This window comes from Lithobates pipiens, unplaced genomic scaffold (genome assembly GCF_037356315.1).
Source record: "Lithobates pipiens isolate NorthernLeopardFrog02 unplaced genomic scaffold, aLitPip1_a1.2 Scaffold_8, whole genome shotgun sequence".
In the NCBI taxonomy this organism is placed as follows: domain Eukaryota; kingdom Metazoa; phylum Chordata; class Amphibia; order Anura; family Ranidae; genus Lithobates; species Lithobates pipiens.
The window spans coordinates 253,923,423-253,939,718 of record NW_027507903.1 but is presented as its reverse complement, the minus strand read 5'-3'; the positions used below and the strand labels follow the sequence as shown (position 1 = coordinate 253,939,718).

Below are 16,296 nucleotides of genomic sequence, written 5' to 3'. Positions count from 1 at the left end.
AACAAACTGAGCATTTCAGGTGATTTGTATACAATGGCTCGTTATTCACACCAATTCCAGAATTTAAATCTCTAGTTTTTAAACAAAAAACATGTTTTACAAATTTTACTATTATACATAATAACATGCTTTGAGCCTGCTATCAGAGATAAAACCACTTGCCGACAGGCCACCTGTATTTTACTGCGAGTGGACAGCTTGCACGGGCACAATCTCATTCCTGTACATTGGCACTGTCTTCTGGGTTCAGGACACGCATGCATCCTCCCTGGTGGAATCCCACTGTGATTGGACATGACAGATTTTGTCAACAGGTTTCAGCCAATTATTCATTGCTGAGACCTGCTGATCAGCTGTGTCCAATCACAGACCAGAGCCCTGTGCTGACAAACACACAGGGCTCTGTATAGAGGGAACGATCTGTTTGATTCTTTTTCCTGAAAAGCAGAGGGAAGAAACAAACAGATATTTAGTCAAAAGCAGCACACATTACACATATTAAAACTTGTTAGGCACATGCTTAACCCCTTCACGCTGAACGTACACATATATGCATTCATTGCTTGAAGGGGTTGTACTGGGGTGATGCCTGCAGATGCAAGCATCACCCCAGTATTATTTTTTAGAGCCAGCAGTTGGCTTTTTAGTGATAACAACTGATAAGGCTAAAAGCCGCTCGGCTGTTATCCTAAGGGCGGGAGGGGACATCTCCCCTCCCGCCGCCTTCTGCATCTCCCACAATCAGCTTTGATCGGGTCTCTGATCTAGTAACCCAGAAGCGAGGTCATGACATCACTTTCGGTTTGCTTGGCTGCCAATGATGGCATTTAAAAAAAGAAAAAATAGTATTCCTAAACGCAGATTTTGGCGTTTTCAATACTTTTAAGTGCAGTGTTTGATGTCTTATAGACCCCAGATCTCACCATAAAGAGTACCTGTCACTGACTATTCCTGTCACAAGGTATGTTTACATTCCTTGTGACAGCAATAAAAATTGTCAGAATTTTTTTTTTGTAAGCAATTGTTTTTGTAGGCAATTTCAAAAGCTTCCAAAGCATCAGAGAGATCTCATTGTTAAAAGGTATCGGTCAGTAGAAGGGTACAAAAGAATTTCCAAGGCATAGATATACCATGGAACACAGTGAAGACAGTCATCATCAAGTGGAGAAAATATGGCACAACAGTGACATTACCAAGAACTGGACGTCCCTCCAAAATTGATGAAAAGTCAAAGAAACCTAGTCAGGGCAGCTGCCAAGAGGCCTACAGCAACATTAAAGGAGTTGCAGGAATATATGCAAAGCACTGGCTGCGTGGTACATGTGAAAACAATCTCCTGTTTTCTTCATATGTCTGGGCTATGGGGTAGAGTGGCAAGACAGAAGGCTTTTCTTACCAAGAAAAGCATCTAAGCCCGGCTAAACTTTGCAAAAAACATGTCTGAAGTCTCCCAAAAGCATGTGGCAAAATGTGTTATGGTCTGATAAAACCAAGGTTGAACTTTTTGGCCACAATTCCAAAAGATATGTTTGGTGCAAAAACAACACTGCACATCACCAAAAGAACACCATACCCACAGTGAAGCATGATGGTGACAGCATCATGCTTTCGGGCTCAATATTCACTTATTGGGATTTTTCTTTTACCAAAGACATGTAGCAGAATACATTTGGCTCTAAATATAGGAAGAAATCAGATTGTGATATATAACATATCCAATAAAAAAGTAAAACAAAGTAAAAAAATACTGCTTTTTTTTTTTACACATTTTCTGTATTTTTCCTTTATATAATAATAATAATAATAAAAAAAAAAAAAAAAAAAAAAAACAGTGATGATCAAATACCACCAAAAAAAAGCTCTATTTGTGTTAAAAAAGATGGTATGAATTTAATTTGGGTAAAGTGTTGAATGTCAATTACCAGTTAAAGTATTGCAGCACTAAATAGCAAAAGATGACCTGGTCATGAAGGGGGTAAAATCTTTTGGTGGCCAAGTGGTTAAGGAGGTTATACATTCTAGAAAAGATACTTTCATGATTCTAATGGCTACTAACATTTAAATTACTACTTCTCTGTTGATAGTATGTACAAATACAGATGTAAAAGTATCTCCTGTTAGTTCTATTTCCCACCTTATCAAATGATCCTTTTTATATTGCAGGTCGCCATACATTCCTCTGTAGAAAAACTGTTTCGCAGCATTTGGACAATCTCACACAAACCTCCTGTAGCTATAAAATACTTTTTTGATTTTTTGGATACTCAGGGAGAAATCAGAAAAATTTCAGACCCAGATGTATTGCACATTTGGAAGACAAATAGGTATATTTGCATGCTTTGATTATTTAATGTAAAGTATATTGAAGCCCTTAAGGTTTCAGTAAAAATATGATGTAATAATAAAATTGCATGGATGAACAATACAAATGATAGTCAAACTGAATTACCTGCCATGTAGGTTACAATAGTCTTCAGGTTTAGGGCATATGAACAGTGGTTAGCACTGTTAGATTTAGTTTTGCTCTAATAGTGTTTTCACTGGACCTCCTACTGTTATGTGATAATATGTCTATTTCTATTTTTTTAGTCTTCCTCTGAGGTTTTGGGTCAACATACTGAAGAATCCACAATTTGTTCTTGATATAAAAAAGACCGCACTTCTAGATAGCTGCCTATCAGTAATTGCACAAGCCTTTATGGATGGATTTTCTCTTACAGAACAACAGTTAGGGAAGGTAATGTATCATGTAAGGGGTTTTAGGAGTACACATTTTCTTGTTCTTTGAAAATGTTCATGGTCATGAACAACTATACCCATTGTCAGAAACCATGAAGCAGACTGAGACAGAAGTACAATTAAATCACACTTGTTTCTTAATAAAAAATAAAAAGGTAAAAAGAGTAAGCATAGTCAAAGCATAGTCCAGTAGCCGGATCGAGTAGTCAGCCAGTCCAGAGTTCAATAACCAGATCGGGTAATCAGCCAGGCCAGAAGTCAGGGATCCAAGTGAAGCAACAGCAAAGCAGGGTAAGGAGCCAGAAGGGATGTCTGCAAGCCAGTCTTTAAACAGAACCACAGGAGATGGTTTATTGTGAAGTGACCAAGGAAAAGGCAGGGATGAAGTGAGCTGAACAGCTTTACCCACTTAAGCCCCAGACCAATTTGCAGCCAAAAGACCAGGCCCCTTTTTGCGATTCGGCACTGCGTTGCTTTAACGGACAATTGCGAGGTCGTGGGACGTGGCTCCCAAATAAAATTGGCGTCCTTTTTTTCCCACAAATAGAGCTTTCTTTTGGTGGTATTTGATCACCTCTGCAATTTTTATTTTTTGCGCTGTAAACAAAAAAAGAGCGACAATTTTGAAAACAAAAAGGCAATATTTTTTTACTTTTTGCTATAATAAATATCCCCCAAAAGTATATATATAAAAATATATATTTATATATGTATGTATATATATATACATATTCTTCTACATATTTTTGATTAAAAAAAAATTGCAATTGGCGATTATTGATTGGTTTGCGCAAAAGTTATAGCGTTTACAAAATAGGGATAGTTTTATAGCATTTTTATTAATATTTTTTTTTACTAGTAATGGCGGCGATCAGCGATTTTTATTGTGACTGCGACATTATGGTGGACACATCGGACATTTTTGACACATTTTTGCACTGATTCCTGTGTAAATGACACTGGCAGTGAAGGAGTTAACCACTAGGGTGCAGGGAGGGGTTAAGTGTGTGTGTGTGTGTGGTTTTTTTTTAACTGTAGGGGGGCGTGGCTTAGCATCTGAAGTCACTGATCGTCTTTCCCTATAAAAGGGAACAGACGATCAGTGACAGGCTCAGTAGGAAGCACGGGGAGAAGTTTGTTTACACAGACCTTTCCTCGTCTTCAGCTCTGTGACCCGTTCGCGGGACACCAGTGGCGATCGGGTCCGCTGGTCCCACAGCCACAGTCAAGGAGCTCAGGACCAGGTCAGGAGCGTGCTGCCGGCGGCGCACTCCCGACCCACAGCTGGGCACTTAAAGAGCCACATACAGGTACGTGATTGTGCCCAGCCATGCCATTCTGACGACGTATAAGTACAGGAGTCGGTCCTTAAGCGGTTAAGTAGGCAGGTCAGACGAGTAGGATCAGGAACAGCTGGGTGACTGTGGAGAGAGATGAGAGCTGGCAATTAGCCGATTTTTTACGATCCGGTCTTAACTCATTACTATGCCTGAAAAGTTGCAATCTTTCCTATTAAAGATCACATAAGCAACAAGCAACTGCTGAAATGAATGGTGTCTTCCAAACTTTCTAACAACGTCATTATATCATGCAATGCCTATGTAAATGGGTATTAATTGAATGAATATTCTAGAAGGCCCCTTACACAGGATATTTTACAGTTGGTATGGTATCATATGTGGGAAAAAAGCAAACTGCATACACTGAGCTCTGGGAGCAGAAGAACCATAGCCCATGTCTAAATTGTAAAATAATATTTGTTCTTTCATTATAGACAGTGAAAGTTCACCTTGATTACTTGCACAAGGTGAGAAGTGCAGACTAGTTATCCCTGCAGTTGTCAGATAGCATATAGCATAGGCTCAACACAGCAGTGACTCACAAAGAGGAAGCTACTAGTCATGAACAGTCCTGCCTGAACCTGCAGACCTTGAAGAAGTTCCTTCAGATTGCCTGGCTACAATATCTGAATGTTCAGATACAGTGGCCACCTGTATTTTGGTGATATATGGAACCTATATAGAAGTGTATTATAGTATAACCACCAGTGTTAAGGGGCTGTAAATAGGGCTGCCCTATAGGCCACCTGCCACCGATGGGGTCCCATTAAAATTTTTCTATGGGGCCCTGTGTTGTCTTGTCTTATGTTGACATATGGTCAACTTTGAATCTTCACAGAGAGAAAGAAGGGGCATACTTTTAATACATTTATAACTTTGCTTTTTTTTGTGTTGAAAGAAGTGTACTTGCATCTTTTACAGTCAGCACCAACAAACAAGCTGCTTTATGCGAAAGACATTCCCCAATTTAAAGAGGAGATCAGATCCTTTTATAAAGACATCAGAGATGCTCCTTCGCTGTCTTCCACAGACCTGACAGAGTTTCTGACTTCAGAATCAAAGGTATTTCATGAAATGGATCAATTTAGTACAAAAGTAATTGTGCACATGATGTGAACACCCTATTATAACTAAGTTGTCAAACTGACATTGCTATATATTTTATGTAAACAAATGGTGTTCATCAAATGACTTCACACTAAGGAGTTTAAGTGTACTAAATACAATATATTTCCATTTCCAGGTATTTGTTATGGCAGACCAGCATTTGCTCCTTTCAGTGAAAACATGAACACTTGCATGTTGTTAAGATAATAGAGTCAGCACCCAAAAAGAAAATACAAATAATATTATGCAAATATATAACGGTGTCTTACCTTTATTATATTCCATATCTGTAAAACACATGACATGTGAAGGACCTAACCCACAGTCACTTAAGCCACCTGTTAAACATAATATCTAACCCCTCCAAATCCCCCCACAAATGACGTGACAAGATTTTGGAGTAAATGGCCTTGACGGCCTTTTATTAACAATTACCATAAAATTAAATAAATAACATTTTAAATAACTCTTAACCAACTTTTTATGTACTTATTGGGGTCTTCGAGGGGAACACACACCACTGGTCACTGCGACAAACTTCTTTTAACTTTAGGCCTCCAGTCACAAGCCCCCAGACTCAGAGATGGTAGTCAACCTTCGCAGTGACCTACCTTTTACCCCTTCCTGGTTAACCCCTCGTAGCCGGAAGGTACCTGATAACCCCATACCACAGATGGGTACCAACCATGTTATATACACATATAACATCTATCTTCTCCTCCTCCAAAGACCCAACCACTGCCTCAGCACGAAAGGGGTAAAACCTTACCCTTGCGTGCACCTCCACACCCTCAGTGCTTGCTGTAAGCCTTCCTGAAATCCTAAAGCCCAAAGATTGGTTCCCACTTCGTTAAGGTGCACCCCATCGCTCCTCAGATACCTCCATGTATCCACCTCCAACTCTCTTTGACATATAGCCACACCCCCATTCCTGATCACAAACCTGCTCACTTCCTTGTTTAATTTCACTTGGGCCCTATCAACCTTTTTAGCTGACCAAGCCCACCGCCAAGACATCCTGCCCATCATATCTGACCAAACAATGACCATTCCAGGGAAGGCCGCCTGTAGGCATAAAAAATCACATTTTACATCCCGTATGAGATCCCACATAGACCTGGCTCCCATATCGTTCCCCCCTACATGTAGCACCAAAACATCTGGTGCCCTGTCCCAATGAGCGAACCTGTGTACTTCCGAATGCACCCTGTTCCAAAGCATACCCGGTACCCCGATCCATCTGACCTGAGCTTCCTGTCTGGGGATGCCCAACTGCCTACCGTTCGGCCAAACATCAGCCCCCCAGTAAAGGTATGAGTGACCCAGGATCCAAACTATGCCAAGCTCTTCACCTGTGAACAAGAAAATTACAACACAAAACAGTAAGTTCCCCCATAAATAAACACCAAAATAAAAGCCTGAAAACCCATTTTACACCTAATTCTGTAACAAATGTGGGCGAATATAAAGCTTAAATCTGTCCGAGTCCCACCTACCAATGCCCTTAACTGTTTCATAACTGAGACCAGCCCTGGAAGCCTCTGTGGCTGCCCCTATTCAGAAAAGAATGGGAGGCGTAACTTTTTGGATTGTAGCAGGCTGCTGTCAAATATTTTTGAAATACGGCTATGAATTGGAACCTTGACAAGGACGACCCATCGCTATGTATCAGAAACAAGCCTGTGAACCCAGGGCGCATGTCCTGGAAATATTCCACCGCTCTTACAGGACAATTGTGTGACTCCGTAATCCGGAACACTTCCCGTCGCATGCCCTTACCGGTCTGATCAGTTTTTGACCATCTTACCCACATTCTGACTGAATCCTGCAAATAATTCACATCCCCCACCAGCAGCCCCCCTTGAGACCATTTAGAATGGCTGACTAGCTCGCTTATCTGTAACGCCCCAAAGAAAGCCAGTGCAAAGGCCGCGCGGAATAGAGCACATTCATACTCTGGGCTGCAAATGTTACTCATATGCAAAAATAGGCCATGTAGCATGTCAAAGGAAACTGGGCGCCACCCATCCCTCTTCTTATGCGCTCTCCTGTACCCCTTTACTGCTTGTTTCACCCAAAAATCCTTATTATAGTCCCGTTGCCCTTGTGATTTGAAAAGAAAGGCCAAACCTGCCAACTTCCAATCTATGGCAGCTGCCAAGATACCCCTCTCTAATCCCATCTTAATAAAATAGAGAACTCCGTCGTTTACCTCTCGACCCTGGGGGGGCGATCTCAAGCCTGTGCAAGCATGCTAACCATTCTTGCCATACCTTGGATTAGGCATCCCAAGTAGCCGTACTCACGGAGCATTGAATCCACCGTGTTGCGTTCCCAAAGCAATGTTCCATATCCAGTCGGAACAGGTGAACCCGTGTTGCTCCGCTTTTGGTGTAAACTCCCGGAACCTGTCCCACTGAAAACAAGACAAAGCATCAGCCAAGGTGTTGTCAACCCCTGGTAAGTGCACAGCATAAATGAAAGCATTCAATTGCAAACAGCGCAGTACCAATTGTCACAGCAACCTGACCACCGGCATCGACGTCGCTGACAAGTGGTTAACCACCTGGACAACTCCAAGGTTGTCACAATTGAGATGCACCTTGAGGTTTCCGGAAGGATTACCCCCATATTTCCATTGCTACTACAATCGGAAACAGTTCCAGGAGGACTAGGTTCTTCCAGAACCCAGCCTCACCCCATGCTGGGGGCCAACGGGCAGCACTCCCCTTTCCCCGAAAGAAGGCCCCATAGTCCGTGGAGCCTGCAGCATCCGTGAACAATTCAAAATCGCAATTGCTGATGGGACCCGACACCCATAGAGCGCGCCTATTGAACAACTCCAGGAAGTCCTGCCACACTGGCAAGTCTTCTCTGTGCTCACTGTTGAGACTCACAAAGTGCGTCGGGGCCTTGATTCCAGTGGTTGCTTTCGACAGCCGGCAACAAAAAACTCTACCCATGGGAATTATTCGGCAAGCAAAATTTAGCTTCCCTAACATAGATTGGAACTGATGCAACTGTAACCTGCGCCTTCCAATGGTCCCACACACTCATGCCTTGAGATTTTCCAGCTTGTCTGTCAGCAATCGGCATTCCATTCCAATTGAATCCACTTCAATTCCCAGGAAAATAATGGTTGACATGGGGCCCTCTGTTGACCTGAGGCTGCGGTACCTCTGACCTCTGCCTGAAAAAACTGATTAGGAGCATGCACCACTGTTATGAGCTTCATCCACAGGCTAATATCCTTGTGGTCCCAGCGCCATGACGGCCGAACGGCAATTCATTGTCGAAACTGTCGTTTTAAGATGAAGTGGATTCAATTGGAATGGAATGCGTTTTAAGATGGGCACCCATGGGGGCCCTCAAAACAGACATAAACCTTGCTTTTTGCAGAGTCCGCTAACCTGACTGATTCTGCTTTCTTCTCCCCTGCCTTTCCCTGGCTGTCAGGAGCCAAAACGTTGGTCGGTACGTCAGGAGGATCGAATACTGCCATCCATGTTCCCGCTGCCGTCGCAGGCGAATCACTTGCAAAGATGGTAGTGACTGCTGACAGCGGTGTAGCCCTTGTAGCACAATCCTTACCTTGTGGTGAGGCCCACGTCTGCGCCGGTGATGCACTGTCCCCCGTGTTCGGCTCAAAGCGCTGTACCAAGTCCCCCAAAAGTGACAAAAAAGTGACAATAAATCCTGCAGGCCCACCTGCAATTTGTCCTGCGTTTCTGGACTGTTCTGTGTGGGGCCTATCACTGCCTGCCCCTGATGAACTGCCCTCACCTGGGGATCCCTGCTTTCTACCCTTATCCAACAATTTTTTTAATAAAGAAGAAACAGATAAGGAAGAAATACACTCATTGGGCTGCCCAGGCCCACCAGCTGCCACTCCGGAATCCACCTCTGACGGATGTCCCTGGTCCTTATCCCTTTCCGACCCGGACATTTCTCCTTCTCATTTGTAGCTGTTCTCTGCCAGCTGAACGACCACTGGCTGCACCCCAGAGGGTCCTGCTCTGGTTGCCAGGGGTCTGCGTTGCTGTTCCCATCCTTCTCTCCATCCTGTCACGCCAGACCTGCTCGCTGCCCACATTGATGGACTCCTGTTCCTTCTACTGATCTGGCCATCCATTGCTTGCACTCTGCCCTCGCTCACTACCATCACAGCGCTACTCATGGTCCTCCCACTGGTCAACGTAGGACTGCTGGCCGCCCCAACTGCCTGGCCAGCATCCCGAGGCACGGCTCTCCCTCGCTGGGCTGACTGGCTGCTCTGACCTTCTCCCGCAGCCCTGGCCAACTGTTCCTGGCATTTGCGACGAACAGAGGGAGCAGAGCCATGTGCTGTACTGGGCTCCCTCATCCCTGCACTCCTGCCTCTGTGCTGTGTCTCTTTTAAGTCACCATTTCTGGATCCCTGGGGCTGATGGTCACTGGGGGTGGAGGTTCTCCCTCTCTCTTTAGCTGCTGTTGTTGCCTCTGACCACCAGGAGAGATGTCAGGGCTGAAGCGCTCCGGCGACCGTGACCACTGAGCATGTGGAATCATTGCCCCCCCCCCGTTTGGAGCCACTCTCCCTTCATTTATAATGGCTGCTACCTGTGCCTGCAGCCAATCTGTCCCTTGTGCCACTGCCTTCCTCCTAGCTTTTCTAATTCGAGCACCTCCCCTGCTCTGGCAACTCCCCCTTTTTTAAAGGGGACACATTTTTCTTTCTAAAAGCATGACTGTGCTTTTCACACCTGTCATGATGTCCCTATGCTGATACTTTTCTCTCCTTCTGCTCCGGGACTCTCTTAATTAAACAAGTACCTGCTGTTATGGGACAGATTTCTAAAGTATGTCATATGTAATTTTATTGCCAGTATCTCCTAAATCTGTAGGAACAGTCAACTGTTTTCAAGCAACCCAAATATTTACTTAGAAATGTAGGGTTGATGATTTACTTAACTGTTATTATAAATTGACTGTAATGAGTAAATTACCCTTTGTAATTTTTTTAGCCTTTCCATCAAATAACACCGTACTGATAATTACTAAGCCAGTACTTCTGATCAAATTACATGTACAAGGTAAAGGATATCCCTAATATATGGTCCATTGGAGGGATATAAGGACTGGATTTGAGAAACACGAATTAGATACAAGTTCTTTGAGATCTCATACCTAACCACGCATTGCCAACCATCCTCAAAATAACTACAGTTTCAAAAGGCAGGGAGCCCCATGCATTTTAATGTCTAGCCCCTATAAGTGGCATCCATATGCAGCCCCATGACAATCTAGAGCAGTTATGACTTAGTCATCCGGATGTTGTTATCTGTGGTTTGGGTGCTGACACAACTGATGGCTATCTAGAGGAAACATCTTGGGCTTGTATATCCTATGCCTGATATACTGGAATTCACTATAACCTAGAGTACATAAGTTACAGTTTGAAGAATGACTTGGACAAAGAAGCATGATCTAACCAGGTTGTCTAACCCAGATGTAACTAGTTAGATCTGTCATCTCCTGGTTATTGGATACTTTTAAAATTCATGATCACATGACAACTAAACATCTATGGGGTATCTAAGACTTTATGGGTAACCACCACAGCGTGTATGAATATGGGATGTTATTGTCTTAATTTGCCCAAAATTATTATGTTCCATCATGTAAAACTGCTGATAATGAGTGGCATGCTTTTGTTCTCAAAGCAGTTTCAAGACTATTTTGACAAATTGCATGGTGCTACTGGTGTAGTTTTGGTTTCAGAAAAATTACTGTTTAATACGGTTCTAAAATGAGCATGGTATTTTGGATTCATGCAATTTACCAGTGCTTATCTTTTGCAGTACCAGTGTATTTCTATGAGAAATAAACATTATTACAACATAGTCGACAAATTGCAATCTATCTTTCATAGATCTATTTTAATTATACTGGGCTTCCTTGGTAATCGCTACTATATTTTGCACATCATTATTGCTTTTTGTGCTGCTTTAGTGAATATGCCTATATATAAGCATATTTATGCAGAATATAACGGTTGTAGATTGTAGTGATATCTTAGAATGTGAACTAAGGCCTGCAATAATTTTTTTATGACACGTGCATTTCACTAATATCTTTATTATGTCCTTAGAAACATGAACATGAATTTAAAGATGATGTGGCTATTTTAGAACTGTACAAGTACATTGAAAAATACAATGATGTGGTATGTATACAGTTAATTTTATTGAAAGATATATTTTGTGCTGTGAAAATCAATAATATTACATATATACAGTGTGTGTGTGTGTGTTATATATATATATATATATATATATATATATATATATATTTACATAAGGATTTTCAGAGAAATAAATACAGTACTACCATTTATGCTGCTCTGCACAATACAAACGCTTGTAATTTACTGTCCCTAGCACACCCATACACATGGTAGGGACAGTTTGTGCAGAAACCAATAAACCAAGCAATATTTTAAAGTGGAATTTTTGTCAGAAAATGAAGTCGTGCTAGATCACTTCAGGCTGGCCCCTTTTTCAGGTATAGCTATGAAAAAAACATAAAAAATAAGTGCCTATACTGTTCAAAATCCAGTAATAAGCTGTCTCACCCTGCTTTGCGCATGCTCATTTGCGCTCTATTTTTTGGCATTGAATGAGATAGTTTCCTTCTTAACAAGTAATCAAGCTGTACTGGTTAAATAGACTGACAGCTGTTTTTTTAAATAAGTAGCCTAATATAATATATCAAATAGTTTGCTAGATGCTTTCAGTATGTTTAAAGATTAAATGCACTTTAAATTATAACTTGAGAAAAATGTTTCTGCTTTTAGTAACTAAATCATCTATACGAGTCGAGTCAATGTTTTGCTTTTATACAGTTTAAAGTGACACTAAACAATATCCTTATTTTCTAAAAAAAATAATCCACAAATGTCCACTATCTAATGGCCCTGTAATCTATTTTTCATTTAATCTTTCCTAATGCGTTTTACTGCCTTCTTGTAACATCCTCCAGAAGCTCTCAAACATCTTTTTCCTGTCACTTTTGTTTGCTTATAGTCATGTGCACTGCTCTATGCAAACAATATATCTCATAGTCCATGGTGCTAAACCCATCTTGGGCTTAGCATACAGTGGGACCATGGTACATACAGCGGGACCATGGAGAACAAATTTAGCCACCCTTTAACAGTAGGTTGTATCACAAGAACAAAAAAAAAAAATGATTTTGGAGGAGACTGAGAGCACTAGAAGGTACTTTTTATGGTAATAATACATAATTGCATCAATTTTTTTCTTTTTAAAATAGCGTTTAGTGTCACTTTAAGTTTAGGCCGCTTGAGCTGCTACATCTGGTTCTATACTGTAACTAATTGAGAACAGTGAGCTTATTAGATGTGTTGGGGTGAAGAAAATAACTGCCATAGACAATAATAATCCTCAGATACATGTACTAAGGTGCAGATGGGGACCTCATTATCCTCAAAAATGTATAATGCCCTACAGATCATATTGGTAATGATGGCAGAAAGGGAGGGGGTGGAGAATCTCTTGGAGTGCACTTATATATGATTTTGTCATTATAATGAGAAAGCTACATAAATTTTCATGTTGGTACATCTCCAGACACCCCAACCTTGAAAAACAAATTTCAGGGAGGTGGCAAACTCACTGCAGGGACGTGGCGCCCTGTGCTGACAACCATCTCCAGACATCCCAACCTTGAAAAACCTAATTTCAGGGAGGTGGCAAACTCACTCCAAGGAGGTGGTGCTCTGTACTGACAACCATCTCCAGATTGCCACCTGAAATTCAGTTTTTCAAGGTTTGGCTGTCTGGAGATGGTTGTCAGTACAGAGCACCACCTCCTTGGAGTGAGTTTGCCACCTCCCTGAAATTAGGTTTTTCAAGGTTGGGCTGTCTGGAGATGGTTGTCAGCACAGAGCGCCACCTCCCTGGAATGATTTTGCCACCTCACTGAAATTCGGTTTTTCAAGGTTTGGCTAACTCATTCCAGGGAGGTGGCGCTCTGTGCTGACAACCATCTCCAGACAGCCCAACCTTGAAAAACCTAATTTCAGGGAAGTGGCACTCTGCGTGACAACCCCCCCCCTCCCCCCACCAATTTTACTCAACTATATAAAAAAAATTGAATGGCCCCTTTGGACACCTGCTAAGTAAATGGCCCCTGTGTAGAGAATCTGGCCCCTGTGGTGCTGACTCAGTGTCCTAAAATGGGCCCTGCTCAGACTTGGCATGCTGGGACTCACTGCTCTCTTGGGTCATCCTGAATGAAACATGATGAATGAGTGAGCTCAGAGATGTGCTGAGAGAGTGACACACATGATGCCCAGGGTCACTTTGTCACTCTATTTACACTCTGCAGAACTCACACACTCTGGAGGATCAGCCTGTGTCCACCAGCGTCAGTGTGACTCCTCCCTCCTCAGACTGGTCTTCCTGGCGAGGATGTCTGTCATCACATCCGGCCACCCGGCGAGTTCACACTGTTGGCAGTTGCAGACTGTTGCACAATCTGTCTGCCAGCTTACAAACTGGCTCTGACTGACACCATGGCTGGCACTGCATGATGACTGGGGGTTCTGGATCCACCGCCCGTCGATTGGCCGTGTGAATGGTGTAAGGCTGCAATGGCCGCTCGGGCTGCTGTGGCTGATTGACAGGCTCAGCCAGAATATTGTGCGGCACTCGTGGGTGTCTGGGATTCTGCAGTCAATAGCAGGAGACTCCCACAACTCGTGGGAGACTTGGGATGTCTGCATCTCATATACCAATACTGTACAATATGTGCTCTTAACCTTTGCCATCTACTACCATAATAGATGTGCACAGTATAGAACCTGAATTCTGATGCTTGTGTTACCATAAATTAGTCCTGAGGTAAAACCTTGTAAACTTACCTTGATTAGTGGTTAATAAGGCCCCAGTGTGCCCCTAAAACTCTTTTGCTAATTTATTTATTTTTTTATCAATTGCAGCATTGACAAACACTGGCTCTATTCCACAATGTAATGATGGGGCCTCGATTACATATTAATCGATTGCCAAAACCTCCACATTTCACCATGGGATATGATGTCTAGGCTACTAAGGTTATGGGTCTCTCAGATCACATCAATGTCCCAGTGAAGCTTGGCAGCAAAATCTGTGGGAGCCCTTCTATCACAAAATGAAGCAAGGTTATTAAAGCCTAAGTGCACTCAAAATAAAAAATAAAAAACATGAAAATCGTCACGGGGACAAAAATTACAATCAGTAGAATGAGTCAGTTGTGTAGTACACAGGCCTCCCATTGTACCTCTCTATAGTATTTAGACATAGAATGTTGAAAAAACTTTTGGCATTAGTAATGATTTCCCCAACTTTTTCAGATTATAAGCATTCTAGAAAAGGAGACGGGATTTGACTCTGAAGTGAAGCAGTTGTTGACCCTTCAAAAATTAAGCAAAGACAAGAACATGTGTACATGGGAATGAAGATGACTAACAAGAATGAAAATATAAATATGCAAAGAACACAGGGTTTTTAGGACAACCTCTACAACACTCCAGGAAAAGGCTTAGAAAAGCCTGCTACCTTTAAAGAAATGTATTGATGTTCAAGGGCCAGAATACAAATTGCCTTTACAATGAAGGGAGAATGACAGCTAACATACCAAATGTACATTCCGAGGTAATACAGGAACTCGGTACAGAGACAATTTTTTTTCTAAGATAATCTTGATTCACATTCTGAATACGTAAGGACCTGGGCATTGTATACTGCTTTTTTTTTTTTTTTTTTAACTGAATACATTTTCTGCAAGTACAGAAAAATAGCTTTTGATCCGGACAGGAATCCGGTGTCTTTGTGTACTGAACTGAAATCTCAAATAATGTCATTAAACTTTCCAGTTCTCTTCTGTGAACTACAGAACATCCATATGTAATGCAAACAAGGAGATTGGGAAGTGTTAGCAGTTCAGATCAGGAGAGCAACCTACAGTGATAGTACTGTTCCTTCATAGATAGAGTATGGCGAATGAGAACTGTCACTCTAGAATGGGAAGAGTACCTCTGGCAAGATCACAAGGTAAAAATAAATAAATACATTTTAAAAAAGCTAAAAAAAAATAGAAATTAATGCAGTCACAAATTCTAAAAGCTGATCAGCTGCAACATATTACATTTTTGGTCTTAAGTTTAGAAACAGATGATTTTTCATAAACATTTGGGTCTAAAATTACGTTCTCATACATTGTATAACCACCTACCTCACTCACATGCTATTCTAGTTACAGCTACAACTTGGTACTGTAGCTGATATGGCATTATTAAGCTGGGTACACACTAGTAGTTTTTTTTTTTCATTCAACCTAGCGGGCTGCACAAAAAAAAACCTTACAGATTGCCGTACTAACACAAGCGATGTTAGTGCAACGATCTTCCCTGCTGTGCCTTTGTGTTCTGACAGGGGGGCCGCTCCCCTTCAGAATACACTGGCTGCCAGCGCTGATAGGTTGCTGGTTTTCCAGCGTGCCTGTTAGACCAGCTTCTGTAGAACAGACAGCTGTTCACACGGGCAGAAAGTCGGCGTGTTCGCACTGAACTGACCGATTTCAGCCAGTTTTCGGGCCCCCGGTGTGCAAGGCTTAAATAGCTTTTGATTACATTGCTTACACTAATTAGCATTTTTCATTAAGCATTCTTGGTTGCTCTGACTACTTTCCAAAACACAGTAGTTTGCAAATATATGCATATACAGAGATCTTTATGCAGCCTGTGCCTGGATGGGAGCATAGATAAAAAGCCTGAATGCCTCTTGCAGTACTATACATGTCTAATACTCACTGCATTGTGTACGATTTTTACCAATAAAATGCTAAACAACATAATATTTTCAAAGCAAATCATTTCAATTCTACAACTTTTAAATACAAAGTTGATATGCTGTACAGTATAGTGGAAAAGCTTTAGGCGGGTGTGAAGAATTATGTTACAGTGATGTCACAAAGTTCTAATAGACGAAAAGGTTGCATTATGTTGCTGTGATTTTACTATGTTCTTAACCACTTCAATACCGGGCGCTTACACACCTTCCTGCCC

General features: G+C 41.9%; 1 protein-coding gene across 1 annotated transcript in view; it reads left to right on the top strand.

The window, feature by feature from the left end:
* PLXNC1 (plexin C1) overlaps positions 1-16,085 on the top strand; it is a 160,330-nt gene extending 144,245 nt beyond the window's left edge. Inside the window, exons 27-31 of the mRNA XM_077470617.1 lie at positions 2,164-2,324; positions 2,590-2,737; positions 5,001-5,141; positions 11,317-11,391; positions 14,584-16,085. Coding sequence (XP_077326743.1) covers positions 2,164-2,324; positions 2,590-2,737; positions 5,001-5,141; positions 11,317-11,391; positions 14,584-14,688 — 630 coding nt within the window. The 3' untranslated portion in view covers positions 14,689-16,085. The remainder of the gene's footprint in view (positions 1-2,163; positions 2,325-2,589; positions 2,738-5,000; positions 5,142-11,316; positions 11,392-14,583) is intronic.
* The last annotated feature ends 211 nt before the right edge of the window (positions 16,086-16,296 follow it).